Source organism: Frieseomelitta varia, unplaced genomic scaffold, assembly GCF_011392965.1.
Source record: "Frieseomelitta varia isolate USP_RPSP 00005682 unplaced genomic scaffold, Fvar_1.2 scaffold_965, whole genome shotgun sequence".
Classification (NCBI taxonomy): Eukaryota; Metazoa; Arthropoda; class Insecta; order Hymenoptera; family Apidae; genus Frieseomelitta; species Frieseomelitta varia.
The window spans coordinates 316276-336514 of NW_025110773.1; the positions used below are offsets into that span (position 1 = coordinate 316276).

Sequence of the window (20239 nt, forward strand, 5' to 3'; positions counted from 1 at the left end):
ATTCTAAATAATCTAATCTGTTCTTTCCAGGTCTCGAAATTAACGATATCCACGGTGCCAGCGCACTCAGAGTCATCGCACTCGGTGCAAACGAAAACGAGCAGCCAGAGCTCGCAGTCGAGGATCTCGGGCAACTTCCTCCCTACTCCAACTCCCGACGAAACCACGGTGAGATCCTTCTATCCAACACCGAGAACCTCCTCGAAACCGCCGCAGGCCTCTCAGTCCACCAGCGAGCAGGTCGCTCAAACGCACATACACGTGTTACCCCCTGTGCAGATCCCTCAGCTGAAGCCCCACCAGATCACCATCAATCTACCACCACCGGATCTTCAAAGGATAGTCCAGAATCCATCGTCTCTTCTGCCATCTCAGTCCAGGGTCATCGTGACAGCCAAAGCGAGCGTCAGCGACGAGTCTGGCAGACCGTTGAACACGACCCAGCTAGTCACTCTCCCTCTACCAACGATTCCAGCCAGTTACGACGACTACAAAGAGGGAGACGAGTCCTTCGATCCATTCTACAGAGACGTTCCCAAGATCAGGAACAGCAGAAGGCTGTCCGACGGAGGAGCCGAAGAGTCCAGGAGAGTTTTGAGATTTAGAAGATCCGTTGGTCAGGCTGGAAGTTTCGTAGTTCCATTTCTCTACGGTGGAGAGTCTCTTGGTACTTCTGACAGAAAGAGGGAAACCGATGGATTTGGAACACCGCCCTCGAGGTTTAGAAGGTCTGTCGGCCAGACCAAGAGTTCCATGGTCTCTTTCGTCTACGCTGGAGACTCGAAGGGGAAACGCGACGAACAGGCAACAGCCGAGAGCCGGAGTCAGAGTTTTCCCTCGATCAGAGACAGTCTGATGAGGTTCAGGGATATTCTCTTCGGTGGAGACTTCACGGAGGATGCTATAAGAAGCGTGTTCGAGGGAAGCAGGCTTCAGGGGATTGGCTCTGACGCCGAGAGGAACAGTCTGAGAAGAGATTCGCTGGAAGACCTGGAGACGAAGGCCTCGAAGAATTTCAAGGCGAGGGACTACGAAGAGGACGGCGTCGAGGAGAGTAGAACCAAGCAGTCGAGAGGTTTTGAAATTCCCTTGAGAACAGATACCAAGGAGTCTGATGCTGAGGAATACATCGACACCGATGGGACGAAGAACGTAGAGTCAGACTCGAAGGATCTTAAGGACGAGAAAGAACGTCCCTCCGACGCGAGAGACAAATCTAACGATGAACACGAGTCGGATTCTAAACGCGAGAAGCCAGAAGGAGCGTTGGATGTTGTTATTGTCGATTCAAACGAGCATACGAAGTTGACGTCCAAAAGCGATGGAGGAGTTTCAAGTTCGACTGAGAAGAGACAAGTTTCTACGGAGATTCCAACTATTTCCACGACCGAAGAGATCATTGGAGTAGACTCCATGGATAAACAGGACTCTGAGAGCTCGAAACACGTCGATGATGCTGTGAAAGATAGAGGACAATCTGAATCGAAGAACGATAACGGTGAAAAGAGTCGGGAAGAGGAAAGAAGAAAGACCAAGGAACGGAAGCCAGCTGCGAGAAGAAAAAGTTCCAGGGTCAGAAATTCCCGAGGAAAGATCTCTTCGAGGAGAAAGGAGATTAAAGTTGAAAGCAACGAACCGATCTTGGGCCAGAAAGTAGAAACAGCAGCGGTAACGGCGAATTCCGACTCCGGGCAGATTGACAAGCGCATATTCGACGAACCAGAGTCGCAAACCTCGAAGGAGATCGATATCAGAGCTGTGAACGCTCGCGACAGCTACGCGAAGAACATTCAGACTGGTAAGGACCACGATTCAGGGAAAGAGAATCGAAAGGGCGAGGCCAACGAATACGAGACACTGCAGAAACAATCTGGATCTCTGGGAAAGGACGAAGAGAAATCGTTGAGACTCGGGGGAATCGCGGAGGATGAAAAGGAAACGAGTGTTCCAAGCTTGGATGAAGAGAAAGTCGCTGAAGTTCCCAAGAAGAATCTTTCTGAAGAAGAGAAGACATATCACAGAGAAGAATCCGAGGTGGAGCGCGATACTGTGGAAGATGAATCAACAACAGGCTTCAGTAACGAAGATTCTCGGGAAGACAACGATGAAACGATCGAAAATTCTCGCAAAGAAGAGAGTGCAAAGGCTGAGGATTCATCGAAGGAAGTGTCCTCTCGCGAACAGGACAGACCCAAGGAAACCGAAAACGGGGAAGAGGAATACTCCACGGCGAAGAGTGAAGAGACAAGTTCTGAGGAAGTTTCCATGGAATACCGCGAGTCTACCGAAGCATCCTACGAAAGTACGTACGAAATGGGCGCAGACAGCGACTACAGAGATTCTGGTAGCTCCGAAGACGCCACTGTTTCCTCGGAACACCTAACGTCTGAGGAAACTCCAAGCTCCGAAGAAAGGAATCTCGAGGAACACGACGAGGACGAGGGTTCAGTTTTGAGCGACCAAGAGGAAAGCACCGAAGGGATTCTCAAATTCACCGACGAGTTGCCGAAAGATAAGAAGGAGGACGTATTAGACGAGGTCAGAGGATCTTCAGAATCCATCGAGAATATAGCCCACGATTATGTGGATGACAATTACGAGCCTGACAACTACAAAGAACGCGATCCTTCGAACTCTAACAATCTGAGTGAGGAGAAACCTAACAAAGAGATGTTAGCTGACGGTAAGACAGAGGATACCAAGAAAGAAACTAAAGAAGACGAGCCGGAAACCAGCACGGAGTCTCAGAAGGATCAGACCGAGGGGACTGATAGCCCAACAGAAGAATCTGACACAGAGAAGACAGATTTAACAGAGGCGACTGAAGAAACTACGACAACAACTACTACAACGGTTCGTTCCACGCCTCCGAAACTGTTCAAACCAATCTTAGCTCGGAAGAATTACAATTACATTCCTCCAACGACGACTCCGAACCCTGTGATCATCAAACCCAGATTGAGTTTGTTAAATCCCAAGCCAGCCAAGCCACCCAAATCGTACAACGACCTAGCACCCAAACCAGTGATCAGGAAGTTCACGTTATTAGCTCGAAAATCAACTACTACCATGGCTATCACGACGATCACGGAGGAGGATTCGACGGAAACTGTGGAGGCAATGACTACAGAAGCATTGACGACTACCACTGAGGCCAGCAGAAGCGAAGAGAACACATTAGACAACAAACTGAAGCCTCTGAACGAGTCGGAGGCAAAGATCCAAGCTCCTGTGAATAGCAAAGACGACCAGGATCCCAGTCCAAGTGAACAAAAGTCTCCGTCGAACGTAAAACAGAACGAAGAAGAGGGTTTCACGCCTTATCCAGTTTCCAGACTATCAACCCTTGCCTCTGCTGTTGAGAAATCGGCGAAGGAAGCCGATTTTTCCAGCACAGAGCCTGCGAAACCAACGAGTCCTCAGAGTTTCACTTTGGTGGACCTAGAAATTGTCAGTACAACGTCTTTGCCGATGGGTCTGACGCCTGATCGTCCCGAAGAATCATCCTCCACTACTGTCAGATCCACCACAGAGGAAGAAACATCGATTGCTTCGTCTACCAAAATCATGGACCAGGTCTTGGAAGATAAAGTGACAGAGGATGCTGTGAGCATGCCAATTTCCGAGGCGACGTCCACTTCAGAAGCCACAACTAGACGAGTTGAAGAGGTGGAATCGACTACGGTGAGATCCTTGAGCCGAAATCTGGCGATGTTGAAGAGACAAGGCGGTTTCAATTGCCTGGAGAAGGAGATGTATCGTTTCTACGGTGACACCAGAGACTGTAGGTTGTTTCACTATTGCTCTCCTGGGTTCACTTCGAGGCAGGTGCTAGATTTTCGGTTCGTGTGCGAGGAGGGCACTGCGTTCGACGAGGAGAGCCAGAGCTGTCGCCACGATGCTAGGAATGAAGGTTGTCTGAAAAGGGAGTGGTAAAGAGTGGTGAATCGGGATTTTAAGGGGAATCTGTTCGTTCTGTCTTTGTGGCTGCTAGCAACATTGATTTTGGTAATTGTTGAATCTCCTCCCTTAGTGTATATTTATGTATATTGTTAATAAAGGGCGTATTCCCGAAAGTGGACAATACGCCTTTTCCCCCTCAACATTTGCCATAACCCCTGTACATGACGACAATGGATTCACACTTATTAAAATTAATATGCTCGAGATTGTTCGAATAAGCAGCTCGCAGGGAAGATGGATTTTAAGAGAATTTATTGTTGAAATGACAGTGCTGCATCTACTTTGCAGAATTTTTCATCAATTATAATTTTAATTTTATAAAATTAAAATAACGAAAGTGAGTGTGGGGATGTAGTCCTGACGCAGCCTTGAATGATCTATTGATTCGATATTGATTATCGCTTTGTTGATAAAGTAGATTATTTGATCAATGAAGCGGAACGGCAATTGAAAATCGATAAAACAGGTCAATTCAGTTAATCGATAAAGAAGTATTTCAGTTATTGAAAATCGATGAAGTAGAATTGCTTTGTCGATACTTGGATATTGCAGTGTTCTTTCATTTTTTAATAACTTCTTTTCCATAAAGATTTAAAAAAGATTTAAAATTTCTTAAAATTAGTACCCTTCCATATACATACTAACTTTGACAAATAATTTATTAATATATTTTAGGTAGAAAATTAAAATGTAAATTTTTTAAAACTGACTAATCTTTATTGCAATTATTTTTATATTCATTCGGTCATTAAAAAAATAATTTATCAACGAAGCAATCCTTGTAAAAAGATATAAAATTAAACTTAACAACACTCCAGTGTCCAAATATCGAAAGAATGTAAACAATCATAGTTTGCACTGTCATTTGCCAACAGAAAAATTGCGCGAGTACATTTTCTAGGCTGAGAATCTTACTCGCGACGATTTATAGAAGATTCGATAGTCAAGGCCCCTGTCGACTTTCTTTAGTCAAAAGAGCGAATTACGTCTGTTCCTACTTTGCATCGATACAATCGTCGATGGAATATTCCCTCTAGCGATACAGCAATAATTCTGTCGCGCATTGCTCAACAAATTACGAACGAATATTCGTATCAGTTGGCTAGATGCAATTGCATGAGTAGTTTAACGAGGATGTACAGTAATAATTAAAGAAAAGAATCTTGAAAAATACTCGAATCGCTGCATCAATGCGATAATCTCTTAGAAATTATTCCGTCTTTACAAATTTATCTAAATTTGTAGAAATCCTTAGATTTTCGTCCTTTTTAGCCCCTTCAGTCGAAATTTCCTATCGATACTAATACACGGACTGCGGATTTTTACGCGTTCATGCGAAATTTAAAAAAAGAGAAATTTACTTTGGAATCTACTTGAAAGAAAATTGATTTAATTTCAAAAAATTATTCTTGTATTTGAACTTGAGAATGCTCTACGCATGTCATATTGTTTAAGACGTTGTGAAATTCTTTTAGTACTGATTAAATCAAATAAAGAAATTCTATAAGCGTGCGAACTATTCTTTTAATTCATGAAATATCTATAAATTTTCGTAAACGTTCGCAGTCTGCAAATAAATGTATAAATAGAATCCATATATACATATATTATAAATATATCTATTTTTACATGTAAACTTATCCCGCTGCAGTTTCTAGCAATTTCTTTTTTTTTTTTTTTTAGATAGATTAATCGTGAACCGATAAGTGTGTAGAAGGTTTTCGAAACGTGTGTACTCGAAGGTTTCTGTAAATATCCTGTGTCCCTTTGTAGAATAACACGTTGTCGATGTAAGAAGTCCTGTACTGTGTTAATAATAATTGTACACTACGTGCAATCACTTTTTCGTCCATCTGCACGATTATTTCATTTCCCTTTATTTATTTTTATCGATTTAGAATGTCTTAATTAATTTTTCTCTCTCCACTTTGATATTTTTCGTATCGAAGGATTACTCTTAATAAAAACGAAAGTCTCTCCTTCGATAAATATTCATCGCAGCACTAATCTTTGTTCTTAAATATTTCGATCGTCGAATGAAGGAGGAGCTAGCTGGAAATAATTAAATTCGTTGAAATGTATAATTTTCGTATAGGTAATTTTAACGATTGTAAATATATTCATTTTTCAAGCCACGGTATCGCAATGTTATTGTAGTCAAAAGTAATAAAACACGTGAGAAATTAAATTTTATTTATTTCTCATTGATAAACGTCCTCTCCGACATTTTTGAATCCATTAAAATACATTTAACAGTGCATGCGAGATCTTATATCTATTGTGATAAATACATATTAATATTTCTTTAATATGATGTGCAAATTTTTCCAAAAATATTTGCTCTAATCAATAACTCATAGATAATCACATTCTCTTCCTAATAAATAAGTAATGCAAATACATGAATAAATTCTAATAAATTTATACTAAATAATAATACTATAAACATTAATTACAACTAAACTAAAACATACAAATTATTCATTCCGGAGCATAACTTTATTAAATGGTCACGCCGTAGTAAACACGTACGTACGCAAGCGTAGCGTGTGTAGCTTCTGATTGGTCGAGCGTAAACCATTGAAACTTTTCCCGCTTTAATTGACCAGTTCACAGTCAGCTGTGCACGTTTCGAATCAAAAGAAAGAGAGGAAGTTTCGTTGCATATTGTAAGCATTTTTCACGTTATGGTGAGAATATCACTTAATTATCGACGCGTTTAGTGCTTCGATATGATTAAGGGAACGTCTGGTATAATTCTACGACACTTTACGAAAGTATTTCTTCTGCCAGGCAACCTAACCTATACGCGAGCAAAGTCACGGACATTCGTAACGATGACAGAAAACATCAAAATTGGAACGCACGACGGTTGCTTCCATTGTGACGAAGCGCTTGCTTGTTTCCTGTTGAAAGTGCTACCCAGATATAAAGATGCGGTTATAGTAAGGTAAGGTATTTACGTTGTGTAGTGTGGCCAAGCTTTCTCACAGCAAGAGGTTAGAATGTTGAATGTACTTGTAGATCACGCGATATGGATATTCTAAATACATGCGATATTGTGGTTGACGTTGGTAACAAGTATGATCCTTCCAAGCATCGTTACGATCATCATATGAGGTAAAGTTAGTTTTCAAGTAGTATCGTTAGGTAGCCAGTAGGATAAGCTACATTTGCTTTTGGTTTCTGAATCAGTGATTTCAATGAATCAATGAGCACGGTAATGAAGAAGCCAGGTTATGAGTCAACGATGAAACTGAGTAGTGCTGGTTTGATTTATTGTCATTTCGGTCATGAAATTATCAAGCTGTTGCATCCAGAAGCAAGCGATAGCGACGTAGAGATCATTTTCAAATATATTTATAATACGCTTATTCAAGAGATTGATGGTATAGATAATGGAATTCCCATGTTCAGTGAGGAGCCTCTGTAAGTGTCTAATGTTACTATTATCTGATCAAGACATCAGATTCAATCTTCACAATGTGTATAACTCATTTTAGATATCGTATTGTGACACATTTGTCTTCTCGGGTTTCATTCTTGAATCCTGCGTGGAACAGCAAGGATGTTGATCCTAATAAGCAGTTTTTGAAAGCAGTTGAGCTAACTGGCAAAGAATTTGTACAGCATGTAAATTATGCAGCAAACATTTGGTTGCCAGCCAGGTCTATTGTTCAAGAAGCTATTGAGAAACGGTTCGAGGTGAATAGAACAAGGTGTCAGCCATCTTTGCAATTAATGATGGCACTGCCATGGACATTGTATCTTTGTTGTCAGTCATTGAAGCGACATTTACATAGATTTGAATAGAATAACATACAGTTTGAATAGAGTTCGAAGCATTAGAATGCATGGCTATTGTCAGTTGTATAAAAATGTATCACAAGCATTTTCTCGGTGCAGTGTTATGCAAGAGCAGATTTCTTTCTCCTTCGTATGCAAGAATAGCTTTATCTGCTAAAGAGTATTTGAGAAAAAGCTGTGACGAATATTTGCAGGTGGACCCGAGCGGGGAGATTGTAGTGTTATCGCAAAGTGTACCATGGTCTCAGCATCTTTTCGAACTAGAAAAAGAACAGAATATACAGCCTTCATTAAAGTACATCATTTTTGGGGATGGCAGTTTTAGGATTCGATCCATACCTGTAGATAATGGAAGTTTTGTATGCAGGTATTTACACGGAATTACGTAACCGAATTACTCTTAGAGCTGTTAAAGGACGAAGGAGCTCTTGTGGTTTTCTAGACTGTTCTTGCCACGATCTTGGGCAGGTTTAAGCGGCGAGGTGCTTGAAAACGCCTGTGGAGTCAAGGGTGCTGTTTTCGTGCATTCAACTGGATTCATCGGTGGACATAAAACCAAAGAAGGGGCGATAATGATGGCACGCAAGTCTCTTGAGCTAGGAAAACTGAGTTAAGAGCAGTTACACTCTAGGAATTTAATTGATCAATTTAACAAATTCACACGATGTCCTTTGTACTTAAAAGATAGATAATCATGGATAAAAAGAAGTAATGATTTGTGGAAGAGAAAGTTATTTATTATTCAAATCACTTCATATAAAAATGGCACGATATTTTTACTACCTTGTAACATTTAATTCCAATTGCATTAGCGATAAAGAAGAAACATGCAGATTGTTTCTCACGATTAATTGTTCGTCTCATGTTTTAGTGGACCAAGAATAAATTGACAAACATTTATTTTAGGCTTGTACGATTGTTCCCTTTTCATTCGTAATCAGATTTTTCAGCAGTTCTCGCGGCTGCTTCAGCGTGCGCTGCAAAATGAGCTGCCTTCGCCTGTACTACTTCCGGGGTGTCCACTACTCTACCATCAGGGCCAAGGGGTGCACCATATCCAAATCCATAAGTGTAAGGTACCGAGACATAGGATAGAGCACCGTACGGTTCGAGTCCTAGATGCTTTGCAGCCTCCTTCAACATAGAAGATATCGATAAATACATTCTCTAATCTAAAGTGAGAAGAACAATTCGACGTACTTAGAATATTTTTTTCAAAAAAATAGTGCAGAAATTTAATCAAAAATTCGTTTGTAGAAATAAAATGTTCCCAAAGGAAGAACTTATTTTTATATTGTTCAACTATCTTTGATAATTTACGCGTCGGAAATTCCCAAGTTGAACTCCTAAGTTTCCAAAACGAATCCTCAAATTTTCTCAAAACTTCCTCCGTTGTTTCGAGTCACTAATCACTGTTAATTACCAGCGCGTGGGCGGTCAGGTGTGCAGCTTTCGCCTGTGCGACTTCCGGTGTATCGACGACGCGACCATCGGCACCAATCGGTGCACCAGATGCAGACGCGTAAACACGAAGCACAGTTGGCACATGAGCGACACCAATCGTGTTCCTGGCTGCCTCGTACGCCTGAGTGGCAAGATGCGCAGCTTTCGCCTGTGCCACTTCCGGCGTCTCCAAAACTTTGCCGTCGTAGATCAACGGCACTCTTAGATAACCATAAGGCAGCACTGAGGCCACGTATCCTGGCTCGGCGACTGTCAAGCCGCAGATTGTAGCCAAGATGATCTGTAATTTGCGTTTGTTAATTGGTACGTTCGTTATTTTGTTAATTATCCCTTATCTAGAACCCTTTATGATAAAATCAACAAATTAACAGTGGCAAGTAATAATCTCAGTTTAAAGAAGATTTGTTGAAACGACTTCACAAAGTGCGTGTTTGGTAGAATCGTGGTTGGAATAATAAAGAATATTTCTTGAATAAAATTGACTTGAAATTAGCAAAAAGTAGAACAGCAGGTGATTTCTAAGCGTGTAAAGTGTAATGAAATCAATTAAATTGAAAAATGAAAGGAGTATGATTAGAGACAGAGTTTATGTAATTATTGGAGATCGTTAGTGATTGAAGAGTTTAAATGCAGTAAAAATAATTAGATCAGAGGCGTGATGGATAAGTGTGATGAAACGTGCCAAGGATGCTTTTTTTCACGATGGAGGTGGAATCATTTGTATGAAAAAGTTTCTGCAAGAAACTGTGGGATGTTAGCGTGTCAATGACGAGGAAACCTCGGGGAAACTCGGTTAAGTATTAATAAGTAACGATTGCAGATTCTTTTCCCTCGATAAAACGGCAATTGAATTTTAATATCTCTTTATTAACTTTGTATTATATAATTGATATCTTTATTTTTCCTAATAATTTTGTGGTAACAATTTAATTTTTCTGCTTGACGAATCGTAAGCTAACTTCGAAACAAAATTCTCAATTTATCATTTTAATAAACAAGACGTAATGTACATTGATATTCAACTGACAGTTTCCAAACTTCAAACAAAATTTCCCAGTTATTCCACGGCCCAACTCACTTGATTCACTCACTTTTGAACATTTGACGAATCTTATCCACTCCATTGATTGAGAAATGGAATTTTCCAATATTATAATACAGATTCATCGGAAATAATTTGCAAATAAAGTATCGATGCGAGCAATTTGGCGGCATAAATTAATCAGAAAGTGAACGCAACGTCCCCCATTGAATTAGAAAATTATAAACCACCCCCCCCCCCCCCCCGTCAAACACATGTTTTCCCAGTCACAAACATACAGAATCCCATGGTCACTCATTACAGATACTCACTATCGTTTTCATGGTTAATCACGCGGGGGGGAAAATGCGCTGCTGGCCGGTTGAACGTGAATTTTCCAACCAGTATTCGCCCTAAAGTACCGACGGTGATGTGCTGCCCTGTCCAGCCACGGTGCCCCCTTTTATATAGGTGAATCTGGTAGGGAGTCGTCGACCCGTAGGAGGGGACCACACCCTGGGAAACAAGTGGTGACATTGACATTAATCTCTGATCTGCTCGTCTTTCAAAAGGATCTCTCGAGGTCAGGTGTAACAGGTGAACCTGCTCCTTGCAGTTCGACAAAAATTGCCAACCATTCTCTTCTCTCGTAAGTTATTATACGTTCGTGGACCCTAAGAGATTGACGTATCCGGCGATATAGTGATATTCTTTTTTTTTTTTTTTTTTTTTTTTTTGGACAGCGAATATTCTTGCTAATTCTTACGTTCAGTATTTGTTAATTTTTTTCATCGTTTTCTATTTCGAATTTCATGGTGAATCCGATGATGGTTAAGTCTTGGTTATTAAAATATAATAAACTGGGAATGTTAAATTGAGATTGTATGAATAGTTTGATTAAGAAAGTGATAGATTTTCTTTCAATTAGCTTTTTCATTTTTTCATTTATATTTTATTTTCTGTTATTTCAATTGCCTTTGAAATTAGAAAGCTGGAGCTTGCAAATTTTGCTTGTTGAAATAATGAATTTCGTTTCGATTAGGTTTCCATTTATATTTTATTTTGTGCTGTTTTAATTGTCTCTAAAGAGCTTGAGTGAAAAATTTCATTTATCAAATATTCTGTAGTATAGAGTAGTTGTTTACGCAACCATAATTATACGTTGTTATTTTTATATAACGGAGGCATGATTTTACGCCATGATTGTTGGTAATTTTACGTTCTTTTTTTTTTCGTTCTTGCCACTGCACTTTTTCAACTGCTTAATTAGTTTTATCAATTTAAAACATCAATTTTTTATCAATTTAAACCATGAATTGACATATAGACCGAGATTTTTAATATGAAAATTCTTTTAATCTGTATCAGTTATCGAATACACAAGTCCAGAACAAGCACTATTAATAAAATTGCAAAACCAGTGATTTAAGAGATTATTGAGATCATATGGGCGCATGAGAATAATTTGGCGTTGTATTAAAAAAAAAAAAAAAAAAAAAAAAAAAGAACTGATTGACATTTTACAACACTCCGAGATTGAAAGCCAGAGAAATTAAAAGCTTTGAAATTCAATTTTACACGCTAGATCCAAATTGTTACTTAAACAAACGACAAATTTATTCAATGCTCGACGATTCTATACGAATACATTTCCCAGTTAAAATTGTAACTAACTTCTTCGTTAGTTTCATGAGATACAACGTTCCTCACGAAGTCGGTATTCCAAAATAAATCAATCAATCAATCATTCCCCTTATACCGTCCGTATAACAGCGCGAAATCTGATGTCATTTAGCCGACGGAAAAATATAATACAAATCATGGAAGATAACCCGAGCAAAGAGAATCGGTAATCAATTATTCCGAGAATCGAGAGTACGGCCTCGACGCGCTCTGAGATGCGGATTCAGGGAAAGAACAGGGACGAAATGCAGTTAAATGTGAAGAATAAAAGGATAAAAACAGAGAAAGAGAGCAGTAGGAGAGGAAGTTAATACGTCAATTGATGCGAAGGTCGGCCAGCATCCTTGCCCAGCGACCAATCGTATACCAATGTGATTGAAATGAAACGTTTCTTACGCGGTTTGCCAATAAAAATAAGAGGAACGTGGAGGGAAGAAAAGACACGTAGGATTCTGTTTCAGCATCGAAGCTTTCGTTGCTGCATCTTTTCCAGTGATTCTCGGCTCGATGGAGTTAATGAAAATTTGCAAGAAATCGTGACACGTCAGTTGTTGAGACTGTTATTATCGAATTTTGAAGAGATGCATTTAATTGGATTAATTGGTTTTAAATTTAACTGAAAGTAAAATTTCTAAGAATCGTGTTTTTACGTAAACCAGCTTGCGATCGATCTCGCCGGAAAGACACCGAAAACAAGCAAAATATTATAATACGACGATTGCGCTGTTCGCGTGAAATTCGTCGTCGAACAATTCCAATGCTTTGCATAACGGAGATTTTTCACCGCGTACGGTCACGCTTGCACGCTCTCGATCACGTATGCAGGTTTTTCCGATCGAATTTTTCTGATATTTTGAGCCCTCCAACTATCTGCCCGTTTTTGTAACATTTTATTTCGAGATTGTTTCAAACAGAAAGAAATTTAAAACTTTTTTTTTTGCCGTAGATAAAAACAATGTTTTACACACGTGTCTTTTTAAATAATCGGACCAAGTTTAATCTTTTGCATCACACCAATTATTCGAAATTTATTTTCCTGTAGAATTTCCTTTGCAAGATACTTTTATAGAAAGTTACAAAATCCCATGACAACAATTAACATTTTCTATAACGAAGACTCGATTTCAAGTTTCGCAATGAGAACATTTTCAGAAATTAGAAATTCATAGTATTCTCACGAAATTTTTACAAATTCATTAAAAAAAAAAAAAAAAACTCCAGGAAATATCCATCACTGTTCTCTATCCACGAAGACAAGGTACAAAATCTCGCAGTGAATCCTGAACCCTATTCCAAGTAGATTAGAAATCCGAGAAATGTTCCAAATAATCACCGCACTGTTTCTCACTCGATTAATGCCTGGCAGATATTTCTAGAACGTATTTTCACTGTACGATACTGTTCTCCGCGGAGGGAAGACGCGGCGTGCGTTGGAAAAAAATGCGAGGTGGAATCGCGTAGATCTCGCGGCGTGTCACGTGGGTGTGGCAGTAAACGCTCAGACCAACGCTCGATACGTCGAACAAAAGCTCCTTCCACAAGATTCCAGGGGAATCTTGTCACGCGGCAATGCTGTGTTCTCAAACCGCGTTAACCGCGTCTGATGGCCTCGCTAAACGACGCCGTCGCATCTTCGCGGTGCCATTAATTGTTGTGTAGGTGGTGGCGCTCGTTTCAGCCGGCCGAAACGGGCAGGAACAGCGCGCAAACGTAATAACAATACACGTTATGCAAATATCGCGGCAACATTTCTGCCGTTTATCACTTGCCGGAGAGAAATTGGTGGACAAGCGACGAGAGAAAAATAAAGGAAGCTACGGTGCTTTGAAATTGTAATTATAACGCCGATCCAGTCAAACTTATTCCGAGTTTAATTAACAGGAATAATAATTGGTGATAATTTCATCGGACACTCTGAATTCGCCATTAAACGAGGAGAATAAATGGCGAAAGGATTGATTTATTTCGCGTGGAACGCGACTTCCTCATCCAGGATTATTCTCGAACGACTATGGGGACGATTAGGCGTGTCACTAACCCGGTACACATTTGCTGTGGACGAGGCCAGGGACGGTTGTCGACAGGGAATGCCTGTTGCACACGTATCGAGGCATCGACATTCACTCCGTTATTTACGCTGCTCTGCCTACCAGTAGCGGATCTCGTCAAACACACATCTGCACCTTTCTTTCTTTTATCCGCCCTGCGACGCTGGACTTTCAAGAAGAAATTCTATTTAGCATGGTGATGACGTTTTTTGTCACGTTTATGTAACCACCCAGCTGAGGAATTTGAGAGAAGGTTTCTGACGATGATAAAAAGCGGACAGTAGTTTCGTAGTGTTGCGCTGGAATGTTCAACACCCAAGTATTCTTTTTCAATTGGAGACTTATGAATATCTCGCAGAAAATTACTCGACGTTACGAGGAATTTTTCTGTCCAATCACTTTTGCCAATACTCTCAATTGTCAATTACAAATGTCGGAATCGATGAATACATAGACTGTTGGTGTTAATATTTGATGACAAACAAGTGGAATGTTTAATACATTTTATTGAATTAGCTTCGTCGTTTTCGAGGATTTGAAATTTTGATTCATTTCGAGTGAAAGGAACTGTTACAAAATTTCTTGCCAATGTAATATTCATTAATTAAGATTTTGTCAGAACATTTGTACACAATCAGCAGTATGATTTTCGTCAACATTGATCGATTCGTCGATTGAATTATAATGGAGCTTTGGAAGACAGAGATAATTTCTTCCCCTGGTGATTCATCGATCCTTGTCACAATGGTTCGTCGTATCGCTGTACACCATTGATGGAATATAATAATACTGTGATTACAGTGATTGATAGGTTTAGATAGGGCTGTTAGGATAATCCTAATGTGCTAAGTGGGGAATGTCTGCTGCTAGATAGAATAATCTCGTCAAAGCCGGACTTTAGCCTAATCTCTCTCGTGTGTTCTTGACTTACAGATGCGACAAAGATGATCGAATTATTCTCCGAAATTTTCTTTTCTCGAGACTTTTTAAAATTGCAATTTTGTTGCTGCTGTTATTTCTCTAATTGCATTATTTGGATTGGCCTGTTAATCGATGATTCTTCACTTGAGTCATTTCTGTTGCAATTGTATCAATGTTGCTAAAATTATCACGATCGGCAGAATCAATCATCGATTTTCAAAATTTCAATTTCGATCTTCGAAACGAAGCGTCAAGCGTTTCGAAAATTAGAAACAGTTCTCGATTCCCTTCTTGCTCTCTGTTATTGACATTGACGTTAGATCATTAATATTGCGTTAATCACGGTTGCGTACCAAGCATCGATTACCCAAGCAGGTTGGAAAATCCCTTCGTCATGGTTCCTCGGATTCTTTCGTCTGCCGGCAATCGTGCGTGAAATACCTGGTTCAGAATAACTCAACGAATCAAAATTACTCAACGAATAATATCGCCGCGGTTGTCTCAACGAATGATTGCCACCGTTTGCGACAATTTTCGTTTTTACGACGCACGATCCCATCGTTCGCGTTAACATGAATATCAATTTTGGAAAAATTAACATTAACGTCTGGAAATCCGATCTAACGTCTCTCTGCAAAAGACGAATAAATAAATTAAAAAAAAAAAAAAAAAGAGCGCGAAACGTCAAACTCGAAAGAGAAAATATGCCTTGCAGTCTCCTCTGGAAAATTCTCCAGGCGGTAATTAATAATAATTACTCCGAGAGGAAATGGTTTGTTATTTGTCCATCGAATTGCACACTCGTCCGATGACTTGCGCCATTTTCATTGGCAGAAGGCGTATACGAATAATCAGTGGAAAATGATTCCGTCGTAATGAACTTGTCCCAATTAGGACGTGGACGCTCGTTAGAAATGATTGTTCGAGCACCGGGCGTCATTGTTCCACGTTTCGCAAAGTGTAATTGCCCGGCGGCTTATTAAGGACTCAGGCGCAGCGATACGTGATGGAATTCACGCGGAATCTCGCGTCGGACGTCACCGTTTCGATTCGTCATTGATCGTACGAAAGATCAGAGAACAGAGAACAGAGAAAAAAAAAAGGAAACCCAATGCGAAGTTTCCATTCAGCTCGAGCCAACGAAAAAAATCCTCGACAAACCAACCGTGACCAATTTATTGAAAATGCAAGCCAAACCAGCAGACCGATGCCGTGACAAAAGTAAAAGTAAAATTTTCATTCTACCGCGTTCTTGAGAAATGCAAAATTCACTTAAATTTACACTGCCGCGAGCGATCGGCGAGAGATCCCTCGGCTGAAGAGATTGACGCAACTCGGGCCTATCGAGTTCCATTCTTCTTTTCATCCGCTTCTTACCGATTTCTTCTCCCGATCACGATATCGAGATCGCCGTCGATCGAGCGTTGCCAAACAGAAATGTCTCACTCTCCCCACCCGGTATTATGTGAAAATCAAGCGGAACGCGTGCATGCGCGCGCGCGAATAATTCACGTACACGCGGCGTGTCCGCTTGTTCGAGGTGGCTGTAAAGTGGGCGCCTGTATTGTTCCACGGCTATATAAGGTGTACCACCGAGCGGTCCGGCCAGCAGAAAAGCATCAGGTCGTGGATCATGGCTAGCACGAGGCTCCTCGTGAGTAATAACGACCATAAAAATCACTTGCACGTTTCGTAGAGTTTTCGTAGAGCGATGCATGATCGATTGTCATGGGTAGACTATGGCGCACTGTTTCATGCGATCAGCTGCCAGCCGAAAGTTTGGAAAGAATATTTGCATTTACGATCGAACGTTGGAAATTATCACGGTGTCTCTGAACTCTTTCTCTTTTCGAGTCGGCGAAATATATGCGCTGGTTGCAAGTCTTGAACTTTCTGGCTGGCAGCGTACGATAATATAAATTGATAAAAATTTACAGTAATATCCTTAGTAATCTCGTTTCGCACTTGGAAATGTGACGAGTACAGTTTGGTTGAGATTTTTCAGTGCAGAGTCTGTGTAATTTTTAAGTGGAAGGAGAATTTGCAAAGTGCTTTTTAGTTTTTGAGCTAAACTAAAACAGTAAAATACTGGAAATACTTCTTTCTCTTCTCAAATTTCAATTTTCTTTCCTGTTAGATAACTATCGTTCACAGTCGTGGCTTAAACATCGAGCTACACACGTATTTCTGGATCAGGTGTCCAAGATTGAAATAAAATTTGTAACTTGAAATGCTTCGAGTGCGCCGTTGAAACGAAATGACAATTTAAAGCTGAATTGTTTCGATCGAATTTCACTGAAAGAACGCAAGAATATAAAGTAAAATGAAATATCCCGAATCGACGAAACATTTATCTAAACAATTTGTTTTTCATTTCAGCTTCCTTTCGCGTGTCTCATCCTCTCGGCATCCGCCCTGCCAGGCTACGAAGTCTATGGAGCGGCGTACCACGGTCCACCAGCGCCCCTGGCTCACGACGGAAGGGTGATCGACACGCCGGAAGTGGCGCACGCCAAAGCAGCACACTTGGCAGCTCACGCGGCTGAAGCAGCCAAAGCGACACCATACGGTTATGGCGATTATTCCGACGTAGGGAAGTACGAGGATTATAGCGGCTCGTACGTAGCCACGGCTCACAATCTCTATCACGGACCGCCTGCACCCTTGGCCCACGACGGAAGAGTGCTCGAGACACCGGAAGTGGCGCACGCCAAGGCTGCACACTTGGCAGCCCACGCCGAGCAGATTTCGAAACTGGCTCAGGTTGCATACGCCGATCCTTACCCGCAACCCCATTGGTGAAGATACCGCGATTTTGACGAGTAGATTGTGGATGTTTGTGCATTTTTTTTTTTTTCCTATTTTTCGAAGAACGTGGAAATTCACCACGAGCAATATGAGAAATTCAGTACTCTGTTCAGTGCTAGTGAATAGTAGAAATTTCTATTTCGTTTTTTCTAATTGTCTATAGAAAAGTAGAAGTAACAGAGGAATGCATAAATATTCGCCATCCACCGCGACGACGGAGTAGATCGAGAATTTTGGAAATGTAGGGAACGTGTTTGGACGAGGGGACGTTGATTATCGAAATTTTTGGAAAGACGGGGGGAAAGCACGGGGAGATCTAGAGCTCGAACTGGACAATGAGCTTCGTTTTCCGGTTCTGTGGTCGATGCACGCGTTTCGAGATTTGCATTTCGTTCTGTGGAATTGTTCAGCTTAATTTTGGGAATTTCGCGGAGGAGTTGTGCACAATGTAACGGAAGGGAGGGTAGGCAGAATGTTTTTTTTTTTATTTCTGTTAACGTTGGTTAAGTATTTTGATTAAAGTGCTTGCAAGTATTTTTGTTCCTCCTTGATTTTTATTCGATCCCTTCTTCCTTCTGTACCTCGATGTGCTGTCAAATTTATAATTTACAATTTTCCATCCCCGAATTTCCTAAAACTGTACGGTTGATATATAAGTTTGTATGATAAAATAATGATTAAATATCACAGATACAATATCATTGAACAATTGGCCATCGTAATGTATTGTTTAAATTGAGCTGTTTAATTATAAATATCAAGTGTTTAAATTCTAGAAACGACAAAAGTTTCGTACCGTTACAAATCAACATCAAAGTAGATTATCAAGAATCCAGAAATTTATAGACAATATGTCGAAGGTGGGAAATATCTAGCGAGGTCACAAATAGATCTTTAAAGTGTCCATACTATTATAAATGAGATTTAAATCTATACGAGTCTGTATCAAGGATCAAGTCAGCTTCACTTAGAAAGTAAAATAGGCTTCGAAATAGATTAATAAAATCTTCGAATCTTTATAAATCCGGCCAGAGGATATTTCTGCGGATGTTTCTTTCGTGCATTTCAATTCACTTTCGAAACGAAGATATTTTGCAAATTACAAGATTACAAACCACCAGTGAAATAAAAGACAAGACTTCACTTTTTATCGCCATGAAAAAGAACGCGTTAGGAAATGTGTAAAAATTCAATTTACGATACGAACAAAAAAAAAAAGGACACTAAATTTGTCAATTAAATTGGACATTAAAAGTTCCGCGGCTCGTAATAATAGAACAATGAAAACAGATGGAAAAACCGTCTCCGCTCAGGTTTCACTTCTTTGGTAACTGTTAGAAAAAGAAGTGCGCAAATATCCGCAATCTTTCTGCTGGCCATTTCTAAACTCATTTCCAAATGCATAATAAGCTCCGGAGAGCTGGTTTTACTGAGAAACACGGCGGACACAATGCTGCACGTTCCGACCACGTCTTGTCTCTCGTTATCAAAGCGTTGGCGACAAGCCGATACGTCGGGCGCAGGTCAGCACGCGAACAATGCGCGCCACACGCTGGTCTTTGAACCGGCACCAACTGTCGCAACGCCCTTCGTTCGTTTCATTTCAAAAGAAAGGAAGAAAGAAGGAAAGAAAGAAATCTCGAGCGTGCCGGAGCTCGTAGACCGAGGCGGCTGGAACACGGAATGGGCGACGATCGATGGAATTCGTCCACTTGCTGTAGGCACCGATGAAATATCGCTCGCGGACGATATGCAACGCGGTGAAATGCCTCTGAAACACGTTGTCGCCACGTGTTGCCTTACCAATGCTAACTGCACGCCTTCTTGCAATTACTCTTTGTCACGTTTCGTGGGAGTTGGGACAGGAATACTCGACAGATCACGGGACAAGTACTTTCCTCCGTTGATTTACAACCTTCTGTCTCATTTACTTGTTGCAACATTTGATAGCATTTGTCAATTCGTAGGTGGAAGAAGGAAGTTGAACAACATTTGAAAGATGTTTAGTAACCTAATCTAGGACGATTAGTTACGGATATTTACGATCCGATAGCAATTAAACTTTAATTTCATGTAATGTGGTAGTTGAATTTTTTTTTGTGTAATAAATATTTAAATTTTACCGTCACTTTATTCGATTTTGAATTATACGAAATAATTCTAAAGTAATTACGAGCCACATGATATATAACAATGATGTATTATAAACTTTATAATATAAATTTATAATATAAATAAACTTTATAATATAAGTGGTATAATATATATAATATAAATAAATAAACTTTATAATATAAATGGTATAACAATAATATATAATAGGACGATTGTTACGGATATTTACGATCCGATAGCAATTAAACTTTATTTTCATGTAATGTAGTAGTTGAATTTTTTTTTGTGTAATAAATATTTAAATTTTACCGTCACTTTATTCGATTTTGAATTATACGAAATAATTCTAAAGTAATTACGAGCCACATGATATATAACAATGATGTATTATAAACTTTATAATATAAAT

General features: G+C 40.0%; 4 protein-coding genes across 9 annotated transcripts in view; 3 read left to right on the plus strand and 1 right to left on the minus strand.

Annotated features, from left to right (window-relative positions):
- LOC122538152 (serine-rich adhesin for platelets-like) overlaps positions 1 to 6151 on the plus strand; it is a 59906-nt gene extending 53755 nt beyond the window's left edge. For 3 of the 4 annotated variants that reach the window (XM_043671972.1, XM_043671974.1, XM_043671973.1), the window contains one exon: positions 31 to 6151. In XM_043671972.1, coding sequence (XP_043527907.1) covers positions 31 to 3936 — 3906 coding nt within the window. In that variant the 3' untranslated portion in view covers positions 3937 to 6151. The remainder of the gene's footprint in view (positions 1 to 30) is intronic. The other variant, XM_043671975.1, reaches the window with a different exon arrangement.
- A 388-nt stretch (positions 6152 to 6539) lies between these two features.
- On the plus strand, positions 6540 to 8589 carry LOC122538154 (MYG1 exonuclease). Of its 2 annotated transcripts, XM_043671979.1 has the most exons (7): positions 6540 to 6632; positions 6757 to 6913; positions 6988 to 7083; positions 7159 to 7392; positions 7467 to 7668; positions 7965 to 8139; positions 8215 to 8589. In XM_043671979.1, exons 2-7 carry the CDS (start codon positions 6801 to 6803, stop codon positions 8382 to 8384), a joined length of 990 nt encoding a protein of 329 aa, XP_043527914.1. In that variant the 5' UTR covers positions 6540 to 6632; positions 6757 to 6800; the 3' UTR covers positions 8385 to 8589. The 2 variants fall into 2 exon arrangements, with proteins under 2 accessions (XP_043527914.1, XP_043527913.1); XM_043671978.1 differs by having other exon boundaries at positions 6564 to 6913; positions 7965 to 8137; positions 8213 to 8589.
- LOC122538158 (cuticle protein 18.7-like) lies at positions 8528 to 13526 on the minus strand. 2 transcript variants are annotated; one of them, XM_043671984.1, is made up of 4 exons: positions 13287 to 13526; positions 10588 to 10771; positions 9194 to 9514; positions 8528 to 8904 (listed from the first exon to the last, which is right to left on the minus strand). In XM_043671984.1, exons 2-4 carry the CDS (start codon positions 10597 to 10599, stop codon positions 8698 to 8700), a joined length of 540 nt encoding a protein of 179 aa, XP_043527919.1. In that variant the 5' UTR covers positions 10600 to 10771; positions 13287 to 13526; the 3' UTR covers positions 8528 to 8697. The 2 variants fall into 2 exon arrangements, with proteins under 2 accessions (XP_043527919.1, XP_043527918.1); XM_043671983.1 differs by having other exon boundaries at positions 13272 to 13526.
- Positions 13527 to 16460: 2934 nt separating this feature from the next.
- The window catches only part of LOC122538147 (pupal cuticle protein-like), a 7505-nt gene continuing 3726 nt past the window's right edge, over positions 16461 to 20239 (plus strand). The window contains exons 1-2 of the mRNA XM_043671961.1: positions 16461 to 16561; positions 17287 to 17705. Of these exons, the coding sequence (XP_043527896.1) occupies positions 16541 to 16561; positions 17287 to 17705 (440 nt within the window). The 5' untranslated portion in view covers positions 16461 to 16540. The remainder of the gene's footprint in view (positions 16562 to 17286; positions 17706 to 20239) is intronic.